At 35.3% G+C, this 14319-nt stretch overlaps 1 protein-coding gene across 1 annotated transcript in view; it reads right to left on the reverse strand.

Annotated features, from left to right (window-relative positions):
* Window positions 1-4288: 4288 nt before the first annotated feature.
* LOC134819562 (serine/threonine-protein kinase Pink1, mitochondrial-like) overlaps window positions 4289-14319 on the reverse strand; it is a 65904-nt gene continuing 55873 nt past the window's right edge. Inside the window, exons 2-4 of the mRNA XM_063829565.1 lie at window positions 7679-8097; window positions 7288-7437; window positions 4289-6909 (exon numbers count right to left, since the gene is read on the reverse strand). Of these exons, the coding sequence (XP_063685635.1) occupies window positions 6203-6909; window positions 7288-7437; window positions 7679-8090 (1269 nt within the window). The 5' untranslated portion in view covers window positions 8091-8097 and the 3' untranslated portion in view covers window positions 4289-6202. The remainder of the gene's footprint in view (window positions 6910-7287; window positions 7438-7678; window positions 8098-14319) is intronic.

The raw sequence follows: 14319 nt of genomic DNA on the forward strand, positions 1-14319 counted from the left end.
AAACGTGTCCATATTTTAAAAACTTACATATTTGATACAGTTTTTAATTGGTATCCCTTCAAACTGCATCCGAATGCGTTAGCCATCCAACCCTAAGCTAACGTTTTCCTAAAGTTAGCTTAGTAACTTTAGGAAATGATTACGTAATATGTGACGACCCCTAAAGTATTCTCTTCGAAGTAAATATTCTCTCTACAAGATAACAATCAAGGTGTAACTGTCAATCAATAACTATTCAAGCAGCCTTCAACAGTTGTTTTAGCTCTTAAGTGGATGTACAATTTGTAGCTTACAGTGAAAGTAAAACTGCGGAGCTAATTGTCTCTTTGTTTACCATGGAGAAAGATACTTGTCTTAAAACGGACAAGTAACTATAATTTAGCAGCCGTAACAAAGATGTTTAGATATCCACTGCTCGTACTGACTTACAGCAGCTGCGCAGCTATTCTCTAATCGTTTTCAAAAACAATCTGATTGTTCTGGAATGATTATTAATTTCCAAAACATCTGAGATGTCTTATTGTCACCGTGGAATCACCGGCATTCTTTTTTCGGGTCACGAAAAGTGCGTGATATTTAACTTTCATATTCTAAGTTTTAATATGCCTTTGCAAGTGTAGATTATGCAAGTTCATTTGAAAATGATAGGTTGCACTGTCACCCTCTTGAAAAGAGCTTTATAAGTGTGCAAGTATGTATTATTGGTAAAATATCGTAGCACCACCGTCTAACTCCACGGTAACTAGGTTCCAGCATTCTCAGCATTGAGTTAAGGTATAAATTCTAACATTTTGCAATTTCTTAAAACACATTCAACAGAAGTCTAAATAAGTAAATACGTCTAAAAAACAAACAGCATAAAATTTAAAAAATGACACAAAACTTCGAGTATAATCTGAAAGCTCCAGATTTATATTCGATGGTGGTATGTGCCATACAAACGAAATTTCAGTCGAACTCATTTACCTCATTTTCCCTCATTTACCCTCACTTAAAAATTTTAGATAATACGACACATGCCACATTTTTAAGTTCTTTTTGACAGACAAAAAACGGACTCGACTGTTTCACAATTGGATATCGTTCACATAATATTACGTATTAGCAGCAGGATTAGAAAAGCTTACACTACTGCTCTACTGGTGTGATTTCTACAAAATGCGAAAAAAGTGATAACGTAAGGGTAGGAGATATAAATTATCCCAAATCTGGCTTACATAGTACATACTATGTGAACGATTCATTAGCAGTCAAAATCAATCATCAAATTAAGGATACATCGTTAAATCATCGTCTTAATTCGGCGTAATTCCTGAAATGATCACGATTAAATACTTGTTACACTACAATATATATTATGATAATGAATGCTCCTACTAATGCGTTTTCAAGAGTTTCTGTCGGTCGATTGGCACCGGTAACCGTTCCTCAAATCTCACGAGGCTTTCCATGTAAAAAGGCAACCGTGTAGTCAGGCTCGGCATTAGATAGTGTACTCGGTCGGTAGACTAATTCGGAAAAATAATGTTACTTAACTAATAAAGATAAGTGTAGCACAAAAATTTAGCCACATTTCCTAAAATTTATAAGGTTCGCGATCAAACTTCCTAGAGTATGATACGACATTAGGGTTAGGCGTGAATATTAGTTATCTATTAAATGTTTATATATTAATGTAAATCAATTAGCGTCTAACTTTAGGACACTGAAAACTGCACAACAATATTAGTACTTAGTAGACACCAATTAGATACATTTTAATTTAAATTAGTATCCAATTCAAGTTACTCGGTAGCAGGTAGACTGTAGTCTATGAACTAATATTGATGATGTCAAACATGATATAGGCTTATTTTTATCTAACAATGATCAACATTATTATTATTTAAGTGGTTACATTATTATACACAGTGTTTATTTATATATTTTTATTTATTAAATAAAATTGATAATTTAGCTGAAAGCGCTAATAGCATCGTCAAAATAGTTACGCGCGCTCCGTAAAGTAGTTGTTCTAGAAGGTTTTGGATCGAGCCACCATCCCTGAGTAGCTTGGCAGAGTTCCAAATGGTTTAAAAAATGATTATACACGTCAAAATTCTGGATACTAGTATTCAAGATACTAGCATTTCAATTTCAGAGGGTTCAAGGAAGTACTTTTCGAGTAAAAAAATGCGACATCTCGATTACAGTAAAATCTTTTTGCCTCGCTGGCAAAAGACGTGAATGTACACTGCCATTTTTTGTAGGAATTTATGAAAACTGCATCGCAAGTCAGTCTGGTTCTACCCCGTTGCCATGTCAATATTTTAAACATACCTGTATGCTGAGTCACTAAACTGTTGAGCGGTCCTCATCATAACCCGGTACATCGCCCTTACTTCTCTCATTGCAGTAAACTGGTAAACATGTAGTTAGGTGAGTGTAATGTTAGGACAAGAATGGAAAGAAATTCTGATATCAGGTATTTTATTTAGGAGATAGAAGAAGCCGTTTCAAGTTTTATTCGGCAAAACATGTTATTCCAATTACACCATTAATGAAGAACATACAATTTTAAATGAAAATGACGGAACTCTATAATAATGCAATGGTACCGTTTAAATTCTGGTACCGTTTAAATTCTGTAGTTTTCGACTTCATTTAAACGTGCATGTATTCAATCTATTCATGGTGTTTATTCGAGTATTGAAGTATGTGTCTGAGAAAATGCTTAACAAATGTTTCTTATTCTATTAATTTGTTTGGTCCTAAGTAGTAAATATTAAATGTGTACTGATTTAATTTATTGAATTCATTAAATCAAAAGGAATTTTAATCTGTTGTTGCAATTTTTTAATGAAGCGATATAACAATAAGTTGAATAAAACACATAGCTCACTGTCAAGTTAAAATTTTCGATCACTTTACATTGAGCTTCAGCAGTACAGAATCCATGATCAAATCTGTTACTTTTTTCAATAAACTGGAATTATATTATCTCAACTTTCTGCAGAGTAAACTTTGAAAATATTAGTTTACACGAAACAGAACCCTAAAACAAAGATTTTACCCTTGCTATTTATCATCAGAGAAAAGTCTACCTAAAAATGGGTATTTTATATACTACGGGGTGAGGTCCAGTGACTGACGACCCGACCATCTATACAATTTCTCGTTTTCAGGAAAAATTCGGAACAAATTTGGTCTTAAGGTCTTAGATAGCCAACGAACCCAAAAAGATACCTAAACTTCTCTAAACTTGACTAAAATGCCCTTACCGTCAACTGTGACATGGCCCAATGACCATTTCATAAACGTGTCCATATTTTAAAAACTTACATATTTGATACAGTTTTTAATTGGTATCCCTTCAAACTGCATCCGAATGCGTTAGCCATCCAACCCTAAGCTAACGTTTTCCTAAAGTGAGGTTTTCTAATAACACATTTAGGGATACCTAGTAAAAATATTGATAGAAACTTCTAGAGCTATCCAGATTGAATCCTGGCAGCACATACAATTCTAGTCTCACTTCTTGATTAAAGGAGGGTCAGCATAAATATTCATATTAGGAGAAACCATATAGCCTATAGGTTTAGATATAATATAATATGCTCTATGCATATTATATATTATACATAATATGAAAGACATGCTCTTTCTTTTACAGCACAGATCTTTGTTTTAACATGTTTTCCATTCAGTCCTTGGTATCAGTTTTCTGGTATACTTTTCTCCTTGATTAGGGCCACAGAATTTTGAACTTTGAGCTATTGTATGATTATGGTTGTTACAGTAAACCCCGAAAAACTGTGCTTGATGCGAACGGAGAATTATGGAAATGAAATTTTTTTCAAAGCATAAAATAATCATAATAAAATCGTTTGAATATTTGAGGAATATTTTAGGTAAACTATTTTGGGAGTGATTCTTGGATCTAGGGTAATATGTATTTCGGGGTTTTAGTGTTATTTAACTAAAAGTCAAAGTTAATTGGATCAAGACTTGGTTCTTAACGAACCACTTTTCTTAAAGACGGTAAAATAAATTAAACATCATCATGGTATGTAGCATATCTGTTTCGTTCTAAGATTTCGTAACACAATATCAACACGAAACAAACATTTTTTGAAAAAAGAAGTTTTTTCATGGAAACAATTTCAAAGTAAGGGGTTGTTCACAATTCACATGTTACGTTATCAGCTGAGGGGGAGGGGGGTTTCCAAATGATTACGCTAGTGTAACTTTGACACAATTGCTATGTTTAAAACTGGTTACGGAGGGGGGGGGGGGGGGTAACAATTTTCCAATGATTACGTAATATGTGACGACCCCTAAAGTATTCTCTTCGAAGTAAATATTCTCTCTACAAGATAACAATCAAGGTGTAACTGTCAATCAATAACTATTCAAGCAGCCTTCAACAGTTGTTTTAGCTCTTAAGTGGATGTACAATTTGTAGCTTACAGTGAAAGTAAAACTGCGGAGCTAATTGTCTCTTTGTTTACCATGGAGAAAGATACTTGTCTTAAAACGGACAAGTAACTATAATTTAGCAGCCGTAACAAAGATGTTTAGATATCCACTGCTCGTACTGACTTACAGCAGCTGCGCAGCTATTCTCTAATCGTTTTCAAAAACAATCTGATTGTTCTGGAATGATTATTAATTTCCAAAACATCTGAGATGTCTTATTGTCACCGTGGAATCACCGGCATTCTTTTTTCGGGTCACGAAAAGTGCGTGATATTTAACTTTCATATTCTAAGTTTTAATATGCCTTTGCAAGTGTAGATTATGCAAGTTCATTTGAAAATGATAGGTTGCACTGTCACCCTCTTGAAAAGAGCTTTATAAGTGTGCAAGTATGTATTATTGGTAAAATATCGTAGCACCACCGTCTAACTCCACGGTAACTAGGTTCCAGCATTCTCAGCATTGAGTTAAGGTATAAATTCTAACATTTTGCAATTTCTTAAAACACATTCAACAGAAGTCTAAATAAGTAAATACGTCTAAAAAACAAACAGCATAAAATTTAAAAAATGACACAAAACTTCGAGTATAATCTGAAAGCTCCAGATTTATATTCGATGGTGGTATGTGCCATACAAACGAAATTTCAGTCGAACTCATTTACCTCATTTTCCCTCATTTACCCTCACTTAAAAATTTTAGATAATACGACACATGCCACATTTTTAAGTTCTTTTTGACAGACAAAAAACGGACTCGACTGTTTCACAATTGGATATCGTTCACATAATATTACGTATTAGCAGCAGGATTAGAAAAGCTTACACTACTGCTCTACTGGTGTGATTTCTACAAAATGCGAAAAAAGTGATAACGTAAGGGTAGGAGATATAAATTATCCCAAATCTGGCTTACATAGTACATACTATGTGAACGATTCATTAGCAGTCAAAATCAATCATCAAATTAAGGATACATCGTTAAATCATCGTCTTAATTCACAAAAACCCACTGATTAGAACGTTAAGATAGTAATATATAGGAATGTATAGTAATGTATAGGAAACCCAGGGAACAATAAGAGAATCTTTTTTTATACACCAATCATTGAATTTAATGAAGGTAAACTAAAGGTAAGTTGATTTTACTTTCTAAGTTGATTTTACTTTCAATCCCACGCATCACAAGTCGTTCATGATAGCACTATTATCCCAATCAGTATTCATTCATCTCTTGAATTCATTCATCTCTCTTGAATCTTCGTGAAGTTACTGTTAACTTTTGACGATTCGCTGATTCTGATATCATCTGGTAACAGTTAAAATCACATACAATTCAGTAGTAGTAGTTCTGCAGTATCAGCAGAATATTATGAAACTTTTTCAACGAAAAGATTTTCCTAGCTACAATATGGTCAACAAAATCAACCCATTGACAAGAAAAGGAGTCAAGCGACACTTCTATTAAGCCATATTGAGCTGCACAATATTTCTTTGTATAAGAAACTGAGTTGAAGGGTGACACGATCCGAACTGAAATATCATTCTCTGGCAAAAGAGGAATCTCAATTCCAAGATCTGTTCGTGGGAAAATTTTTCGCACAAACCTCTCCAGAGACCAGCCAAAGCGCCATTTACAATGTTCAATCTGGTTACGATTGAGTTGATATATATACAGCTCCAGCTGACTCAAAACCCAGCCTCTGTTACAAGAACATTTTGCCGGTCACGGAGGGCAAAATACGTTACAAAAAGTCTAAAACATCAACAAGGTCCAGCTCTGGAACTGGTTTCTGATCTGGCATTATTTCCTCGATAGTACAAGGATCTGATATCTGCAGTATCTGATTCTTGTCTCTGTGGGGGAATGACATAAGCTGAGCGGACGAGTCCATTTGTAGGTCCGGTGACGAAGCTTCGATTGTTGGAATAATATCCTCTAGACACAGAGGCTTATCTGGAGTTGGAGGTGTGAAAAAGGAAGGCACCAGAGCCAACCACTGTTCGTGTGTGGTGATCATGCGCATTCCTTCGTCAATAGTTCTCTGGGATTGGGATGAAAATGCAAACGGAACACTGTAACTGATCATAACGGGAACATTTTCCTGGTTGATGTGCAGGAAAACTTTTGATAAAACGTACAAAATAGTGTTATCAGCGCAGAGTAAGCGCACCACATGCTGTGCATAACCATCCTCTTGAAACGATTTGATCAAGCTGCGCGATGAGTCTTCCGGCTCACTGAAAACGTTCGTCAAGTCCTCTGATACGACATGTTCCGTCGTGCAGTTCTGGAAGGTGGGATAACCTAGCAGAGAGTCTATGTAGATGTTTCGCTTCCCTACAAATGATAAGTCAAGACCGATGAGTATTTCGTTCACATTAAAACTGGAGATAGGATCGTTGATGATTGTATTTTTCCTTTCTCCGTAACCAAGGTACATTCTGCCCCCTGCGATAATTCATGTGTACAAAACGGCAATTGTTGTGGGAAGGATTTTTTAGAATTGCTCAGTTTATCAAGGTAATACTTATTTCTTATCAGCACAGAACGATAATTAATATTTACAGATATAATACAAAATTCGGTATATCGAATAACAATTATAGGGGCCGGGCAGTAAAAACAGGTTTATCCTCATTTTAAATCAATGTATTTGTAACAAGATAAAACTCTAGTAAAGTGTCCACATTTGTGGGGATCAAGTCAATTAAAATGCCTGATAACGAAAGGAGTCTTTCTTAAACCAAGTTCAAAAAATCATTTAAGTCTGCGATATTTACTTTAAGTTTAACTTTAAACCGTTATTGTGCTGCCCTTTTAGCTTACCTTCTTGACAAGGGAGAATCTTCCCTTGGAAGTGAAAGGGTGCAAAATCTTTGCCTGCCATTTTGACAATGTGTACCATACATATGAAGTGGTAGTTGCCTTCGTTAAATATCTTGTTCATGATGTCTCGAGACCGCAGAACAACTTTGTCTGCAAAAATTGATTGCTTCCTTCAATTTGATAGTCATACAATCAATTCATTAGCCCCAATAAATGATGAAACGCAGCTAATATGCTGCAGTGAGTGTTGAGCTGTTTAGCATTTAAGTGCAATTTGTCGTTTTAAATCATTACATTAGTATGGTATCGAATCAAAACATGACTATTGGAGCATAAAAATATCCTCAAACATTTACGATATTTATATTTTAAAGACATTTTACCAACTTACCAAGATTCTCTCCGAGAACAGATTCTTTATATCCCACAGCTGTTTTGAAGTTAGGTGAAGTGTACAAAATGGTCCCCTGCTCGTTGAAGCCGATACCAAAACAGTCTCTGGCAGAGAGAAGATGCTGGAGCTCCTTAGCGGGTGATCCACTACTAGAACTACTCGGAGAACTGTCCGGGGAGTCTTTTATTGAATCAAGTATTGAGTCGGAGTTTTTGTGAACTTTTTCCAGGGATAAAATGGATATTGCGGTTGATAGGCATTTGTTTGTGCTCAGGCTTTCGTCGCTGACACAGTCGTTTAAATCCATTATGAGCTGACGAAACTTGTCTCGGTTCCGTTTTGCTCGATTTTTTTCTGACTCTCGCGTGTCTTTAGAATCAGAACGCTTCCGCGCTCGACCCCGTGGCATACTTGAGCTAGAAACGGTAATTTTGTTAAAATTTTAAATTCCTACAATATTTATTACATTAAATAATAACTATTTATCGAATTCAATCTCATTCAAAATATTCCGTCACGTCTGAAGATATTCCGTTTCTTGACAAAGTTTTTCAAAAGTGTGGTTAATTCAACACTTCTATTGATATCTATCATGGTAACAGCAACATAATATGCAACAGAATACTTGATGATTACGTTAACTGATAAATTACTCCACTAGACGTTCTAGAAAGGTGAAATATCGAGATACTTGATGATTACGTTTTCTGTATGTTCTAGAAGAGTACAATGACGAAGAAAAACTTAAATTAACAGCAGTTTCACTACTACACAAGTCCTTGTTCGTGGCGTAGAGAAAAGGAAATTAGTCTAATATTGCAATTATTGGAATAATTGGAAGAGACGAACCCGAGTGAATATCTAGTGTCATCGTATGGCTGCAAAATTGTATTAACTTAAAGGTGGTTGTATAATATCGATTGCACGGCAAATTAAATAGCCTTAAAATTGATATTGTAACAAAGGTGCAATCAACTTTGAACTGTGGGTAGATATTAGTTATTTCTAGTTATTGAAACCGCTAAAAAGGAGCACCAGGTAGGAAACACACATATTGATTTCTATGAAACTGGACTCAGTTTAAAATCTAACTCATAACCTTGACTAATTAAATAATTGACGTGAACTAGCGCGGCTTTATGTCGTGCCACAGCATGAACCTGCTCAGTACACAGTATTCAGTAAAGTATACATAAAGCACAGAGATGTAGCCTAATTGGTAATGATGCATTATTGTATATAGGGTATATAATATAAGTATATAATTATTAATTAATCATGTATCTATTATCTATTAACGCATCACTGACTCCATTTTATTTCTGCAGAAAACCGTTCTGAGGAATGCAATATTCAAAATGATTTTGGGTAGCTTTGCGAATATTATATTGAAAATGTCATAATATTGCTTTACGCAAAACATCCAAATGGAAATTTTCATCCAGCTAGAGTTTGCGGAATAATCGAGGGTACCTCGCTATACCGGGCATCTTCTTTTCCCCACGATCAGACCGATTGTGCGAGAAATGTGATTTATCTTAGCTTATCTTACATTTGGTGGATTATGTGAGTAGTGACTACATTAATGCAGTATATGAAACGCTCTATAACGCTGTATAACGCTCTATAATGAGGTTTCTCTATACCGTGTACTTTTTGTCTCCCCCGAGATATCCGGTTTAGAGAGGTTTTACTCTATCATGGAAATGTCTATTAGGCCCAATGGCTCACTGACAGCTCAAAGAAGGCAAGAAAAGAAAAGAAACTAGAGCATCAACCAGAATGTCAACTACAATGTCGCATAGAATTTCAACTAGAATGTTACAATGTAGTATGTGTTTTTTCAAATGAATTAGAAACCGAGTCTCGTTTAGATTAAAGATCTGGCATTTATAGGACTATTCATCTGGAGTGACACGTTTTGAAAGAGGACTTATATTTAGTCCAGAGGCAACATGTAGGTGCGGTAATATTTTGTAAATAGTGCGATTCCGCACCTGCCAAAAACTGTTTTATGTGCGGCAAATTTTGAGACATAAATGAGAAAACACCGCAATTAAGCTGAAAAATTCGCCAAATTTGCAGCCTTTAAGTACTCTCAGCTTGGATTATCCCCATTATCCAACGGCGTAGTATAAAATAACGGTGCCTTACACGATTGTTGTGTTTAACACGACAATTAGCTTACAATTAACTTACAATGTGTCTTGCGCAATGTCTTACGATGGTATTTATATATCTTGAAATATCCTTCTATGAGGATAAATCTAAGTTTGTAAACATAGAATTATCCTCATAGGTTTTACAATTAGACGAGCTGGGGCCAGTTGAGCTGATGATTGGCACCATTCAAGTTGAGTATTCAATATTGTACCTTCTGTATTATAATATGTACATATAATAATATGTATTAATATAACTGTACAGCATTATATCAATATAATATGATTCCAACACATTGTGTGTAGCGACTAATGTGACTCAATTGCAATCTGTCGAGAGATTGCGATCCAGCTTGACAAGTTATTCATTTGCCAAGATTCGCCCTCATTTAAAAAAAATCAAATATTGATAATATTCAAAGTCAGTGCATTATCAACTTGCCATTTGATAATAATGATAAAAAATACTGGGAATATTTTCAAGAGGAGCAATTTTGTTATATACAGGGTGAGTTGATAATAGTGTGTAGAATGTAAATGGCTCTAATTTTTTTGACAAATGAATTTTCCACTTAATTTTTGCATATTTAGGTAATGAAAATATATAAATATTATAATAATACAATAAAAATACTTAATAATTAACAATTTGGTCAACCCATCGTCCTTTATTAGCTAGGACATGTTGATAACGTGTAAGACAATTGTCTATAGCCGACTTGACTGTATTAAGGCCAGGGGGCAAGGGGGGCCGGGGTCTTCATGGAAATGTTCTCAAAATCGACTTTTTAGTTGTTTCTGATAGAGGGGAGTAATATCTAATAGATGCTTTTGATCCCGTGGAAAAATATCGTTCCTAGCCGAAATTAATGCCGGTCAAAGGTCAGCGCGTGTGTGGTAATTGTATTGCGTGAACGATTTTTGATCGTGTGCCCTGAAAATCGAGTCTAAAAATCTATCTTCTCCTACATTTTTTGAGATATCACCCTGAAACTTTCAGGATATGTTCTAAGGATCATTTAAAATAGATGAGCCAGACAGAATTTTGAGATAGGCCTTTAAACATGTTTTATTCGATTTTTAAAATCTTGGACCTCGTTTTTTGATGGTTTTTCGAGGTCCACGATTTTCAAAATCGAATAAAAAATGTTTAAAGGCCTTTTTCAAAATTCTGTTCGGCTCATCTCTTCTAAATGATCCCTAGAACATATCCTGAAAGTTTCAGGGTGATTGCTAAAAAAATGTAGGAGAAAATAGATTTTTAGACTCGATTTTCAGGGCACGCGATTTGAAAACCCCATTAGGACGAATCAACCAAATTATGAGTTAGAATCAAATGAGAGGCAAGAATGAAATTTGTAACGTTTATGAGCTGATAGCAATTCACCTTTCAAAATTGGCTCCTTCATTAAAAAAATTATCGATTTTTACATTCTACACACTATTTTCAACTCACCCTGTATAATAACTTAATAATATGTTTTTCCTGATTTTAAAAGTAATTCTACTTTCTGACGCGATGTTACGTCATGAAAATACGTTGGACTCTTACCATAGTTATCATAATATCTCGTTTTACACAGCGATACCAAGTTGAAGTACACAAATCTGATAGAACGAAAGACGTCCGATGCGATGGTGCAAAAAAGTGCGGTATTAGGTCAATAGAGCGATTCCGCACCCACCGCACTTATATGTTGTCATTGATTTAGTCCAATAGAAGTAAAGAAGATTTTAGTCCAGTGGAGGAGGTTTTTGATTTAGTCCGGAATAACTACAAGAGGAAACAAATGTTAAATAAAACAAAACAAACATAGCCATACAACGTGATTCTCGAGATTCCATGTCTCGGACAAATCTTAGACGTTCGATTGATCACGTGACAAACTCTGATATAACGATGATGATGCATGAGCTAAATAAATGCACACGAGTAAGCTGTGGGTAGTAGAAGTTACTGCTACCACTGATACATAACGGAAATACAGCTCTTGTGTCCTGGAAAACAACGTACATTGTTCAGAGTCTTGCTCAATATCCAAACTATTAGCTGACTACTTAAAAATTTACTAGAACTAGCACATTTATGCCGTGTTCACCGCTGTAGACTACATAATTTGGCAAAATGCATAATGCACTAAGTGGTAACGTAGTGTAATTGTTGCTGTAAATATGGATTATGCAACTGATCGCCTAATGCCTAATACATCAAGCAATGTATATAATACAAATAGAAGAAACGATCTTAATAACCTACAACAAAAGTTAAGTGTGACCAAAGAAACAAAACTAACTTGACCACTTCGAAAGCCAGGGCTCACGGTTCACACACATAGAGTAACGTCATATTGATCATGATCGCTTTATTTGTTATATAGTAGTGTTGAAAGTATTAAAGTTTTAATACTTTCAACACTACTATATATAACAAATAATTTGGGAATATGAGTATGACGTAGAAATGTCGATACGTTATTCAGCTATTTATTTCCATTAGAATCTGTCTTCAATGAGTCTATTCAGAAACAATCAGAAATTTGAATGAAAGAACTATCAAATCATGAGACTCAATAACACTACACGAATCCACCAGATCATGATCACGTTATATTGATCATGATCACGTGATTAACAGCCAACAGGGTGGATCGTTTAGAAACATGTTATATATTAACCATGACGTCATGAACACTGAACTGGGGTTGGTTGGTTTACACATGGTGTTGAGATCGGGTATAGTCTAGGGCTTAACCCTACCTTAAAATGCCTGGCAACGTCCCTGCATTTATAATAATAAATGGGTGTATCATTATATTTAATGGGTTTGGTTAATCTTCACATACTGGTACCTTAAACCCATCAACAATAACATCAAAAGAAAGACTGAGAAATTTATTTCCCATTTAACTGAAACCCTATAGTACAGAAAGTATTCCCCAAATATTACAAATATTACAAATATGAAAGATCTGAACACTATAACTTTACTATTTTACTGAACGGAGCGAACCATTTAAAGCTTGATTAATCAATTCTCACAGTGGGTGCGAGGCAAATGAACTGGTACCCGGGCCCGGTGCCACAGATAGAAACTATAGAAAGTTCCCGAACTGAAAGACACCAAGACGGAGAAATTGGATCTAACTATCTAAATTCTAACGTAGAATTATATTACATTGTGTAATTGAGTGTAGTTATTACATCATGAGCTCGCACTTGCTCTGTTATGTTTTGAATGTTCTGGATGTTTGTTTATTTGTTTTGTCTAGAGTAAATTTGCCGGAATGTGGCCTAATACCTCTGATCTGCGGAACAGTGAGAACTTTTGCTTTATGAAATCTCTTCAGATTTCAAATCTGGAGAGTAGCAGTTCCACAGAAACGCAAGTGCTGCATGCCTTACTTCTGGAGATTAATTTACCATTAAATATTAGAGTATTAGGGTGTGTCGGAAATTAAGTAAATTAAGTAGTACTCAATTAAAAATCAGTTGAGTATCTCAGGCGAGGGTCCTGAACGAGCCCCAAAGCTAAGGAATCTAAAAATAAACATAACTAACTTAGTCCGTACCTGATTTTACAGAAGGAAAAAACGTAAATATTATCGTTAAAAAAAACCCAAGCTTGTTACCTTGTAAATATACTAATGCAAACAGCGGGCATAGTACAAACAACATGGTATTCGCACCTGATGCCCGAAATGATAGTAATACACATTACACACCTGCAAATCTAACGCCGGTTATACTTATAGTGCCAAGTAGATTTCATACTCAGTTCTGTTTCGACAGAACGATTATGATACCTCAAATGGCATAATATATAATATAAGCATCTCGGTTATATATATCTGGTGGAGGGTGGTGTTATACAATATGCTCGAGGGAGAGTACAACATTCTAGATATATACACAAGTTTTTCAGCAGCTGGAGGGCTTGCAGCTGAATAATATCCCTACCAGTGTTTCCGGTGTGTTGTAGGATGTAGGGTGTAAGGTGTAGGGTGTAGGGTGTAGGGTGTAGGGTCGAGGGTGTAGGGTGTAGGGGGTCTGTTCGGTGGATAAACCCCCTACTTAGTACTTACACAGCAAAACGATGGTCTCAAGACAACATAATATAACAAAAGCTGGCGAACAACTAGGTCCTTTTGCAACATACATGTCCGAGAAACTGCGGAGAAAATATTAAAATCTGGTATTGACATAGAGAAGCAGAGTTGAGTTTAACATAAAATGTTTAATTAACATTTTATGTGCTTGTTAGTTGATTCGCGATAGCGAGGTTAGCTTAAAACGACACATTCGAACGACGTCATACTATAATTATAGAGTCATGATGAAGATGTAATGTTCTAGAACTTCAACTGTACACAAAAGAGTGCAAATTAAGCCCAGGTTAACGAATTATTATTGCATTTCAAGTGTCCTTTGTCGTGAAATATACGGTCAGTATCATCCGTGAGCTAAGCAAGAAATGAT

Source organism: Bolinopsis microptera, chromosome 8, assembly GCF_026151205.1.
Source record: "Bolinopsis microptera isolate Bmic1 chromosome 8, MBARI_Bmic_1.0, whole genome shotgun sequence".
NCBI lineage: Eukaryota > Metazoa > Ctenophora > Tentaculata > Lobata > Bolinopsidae > Bolinopsis > Bolinopsis microptera.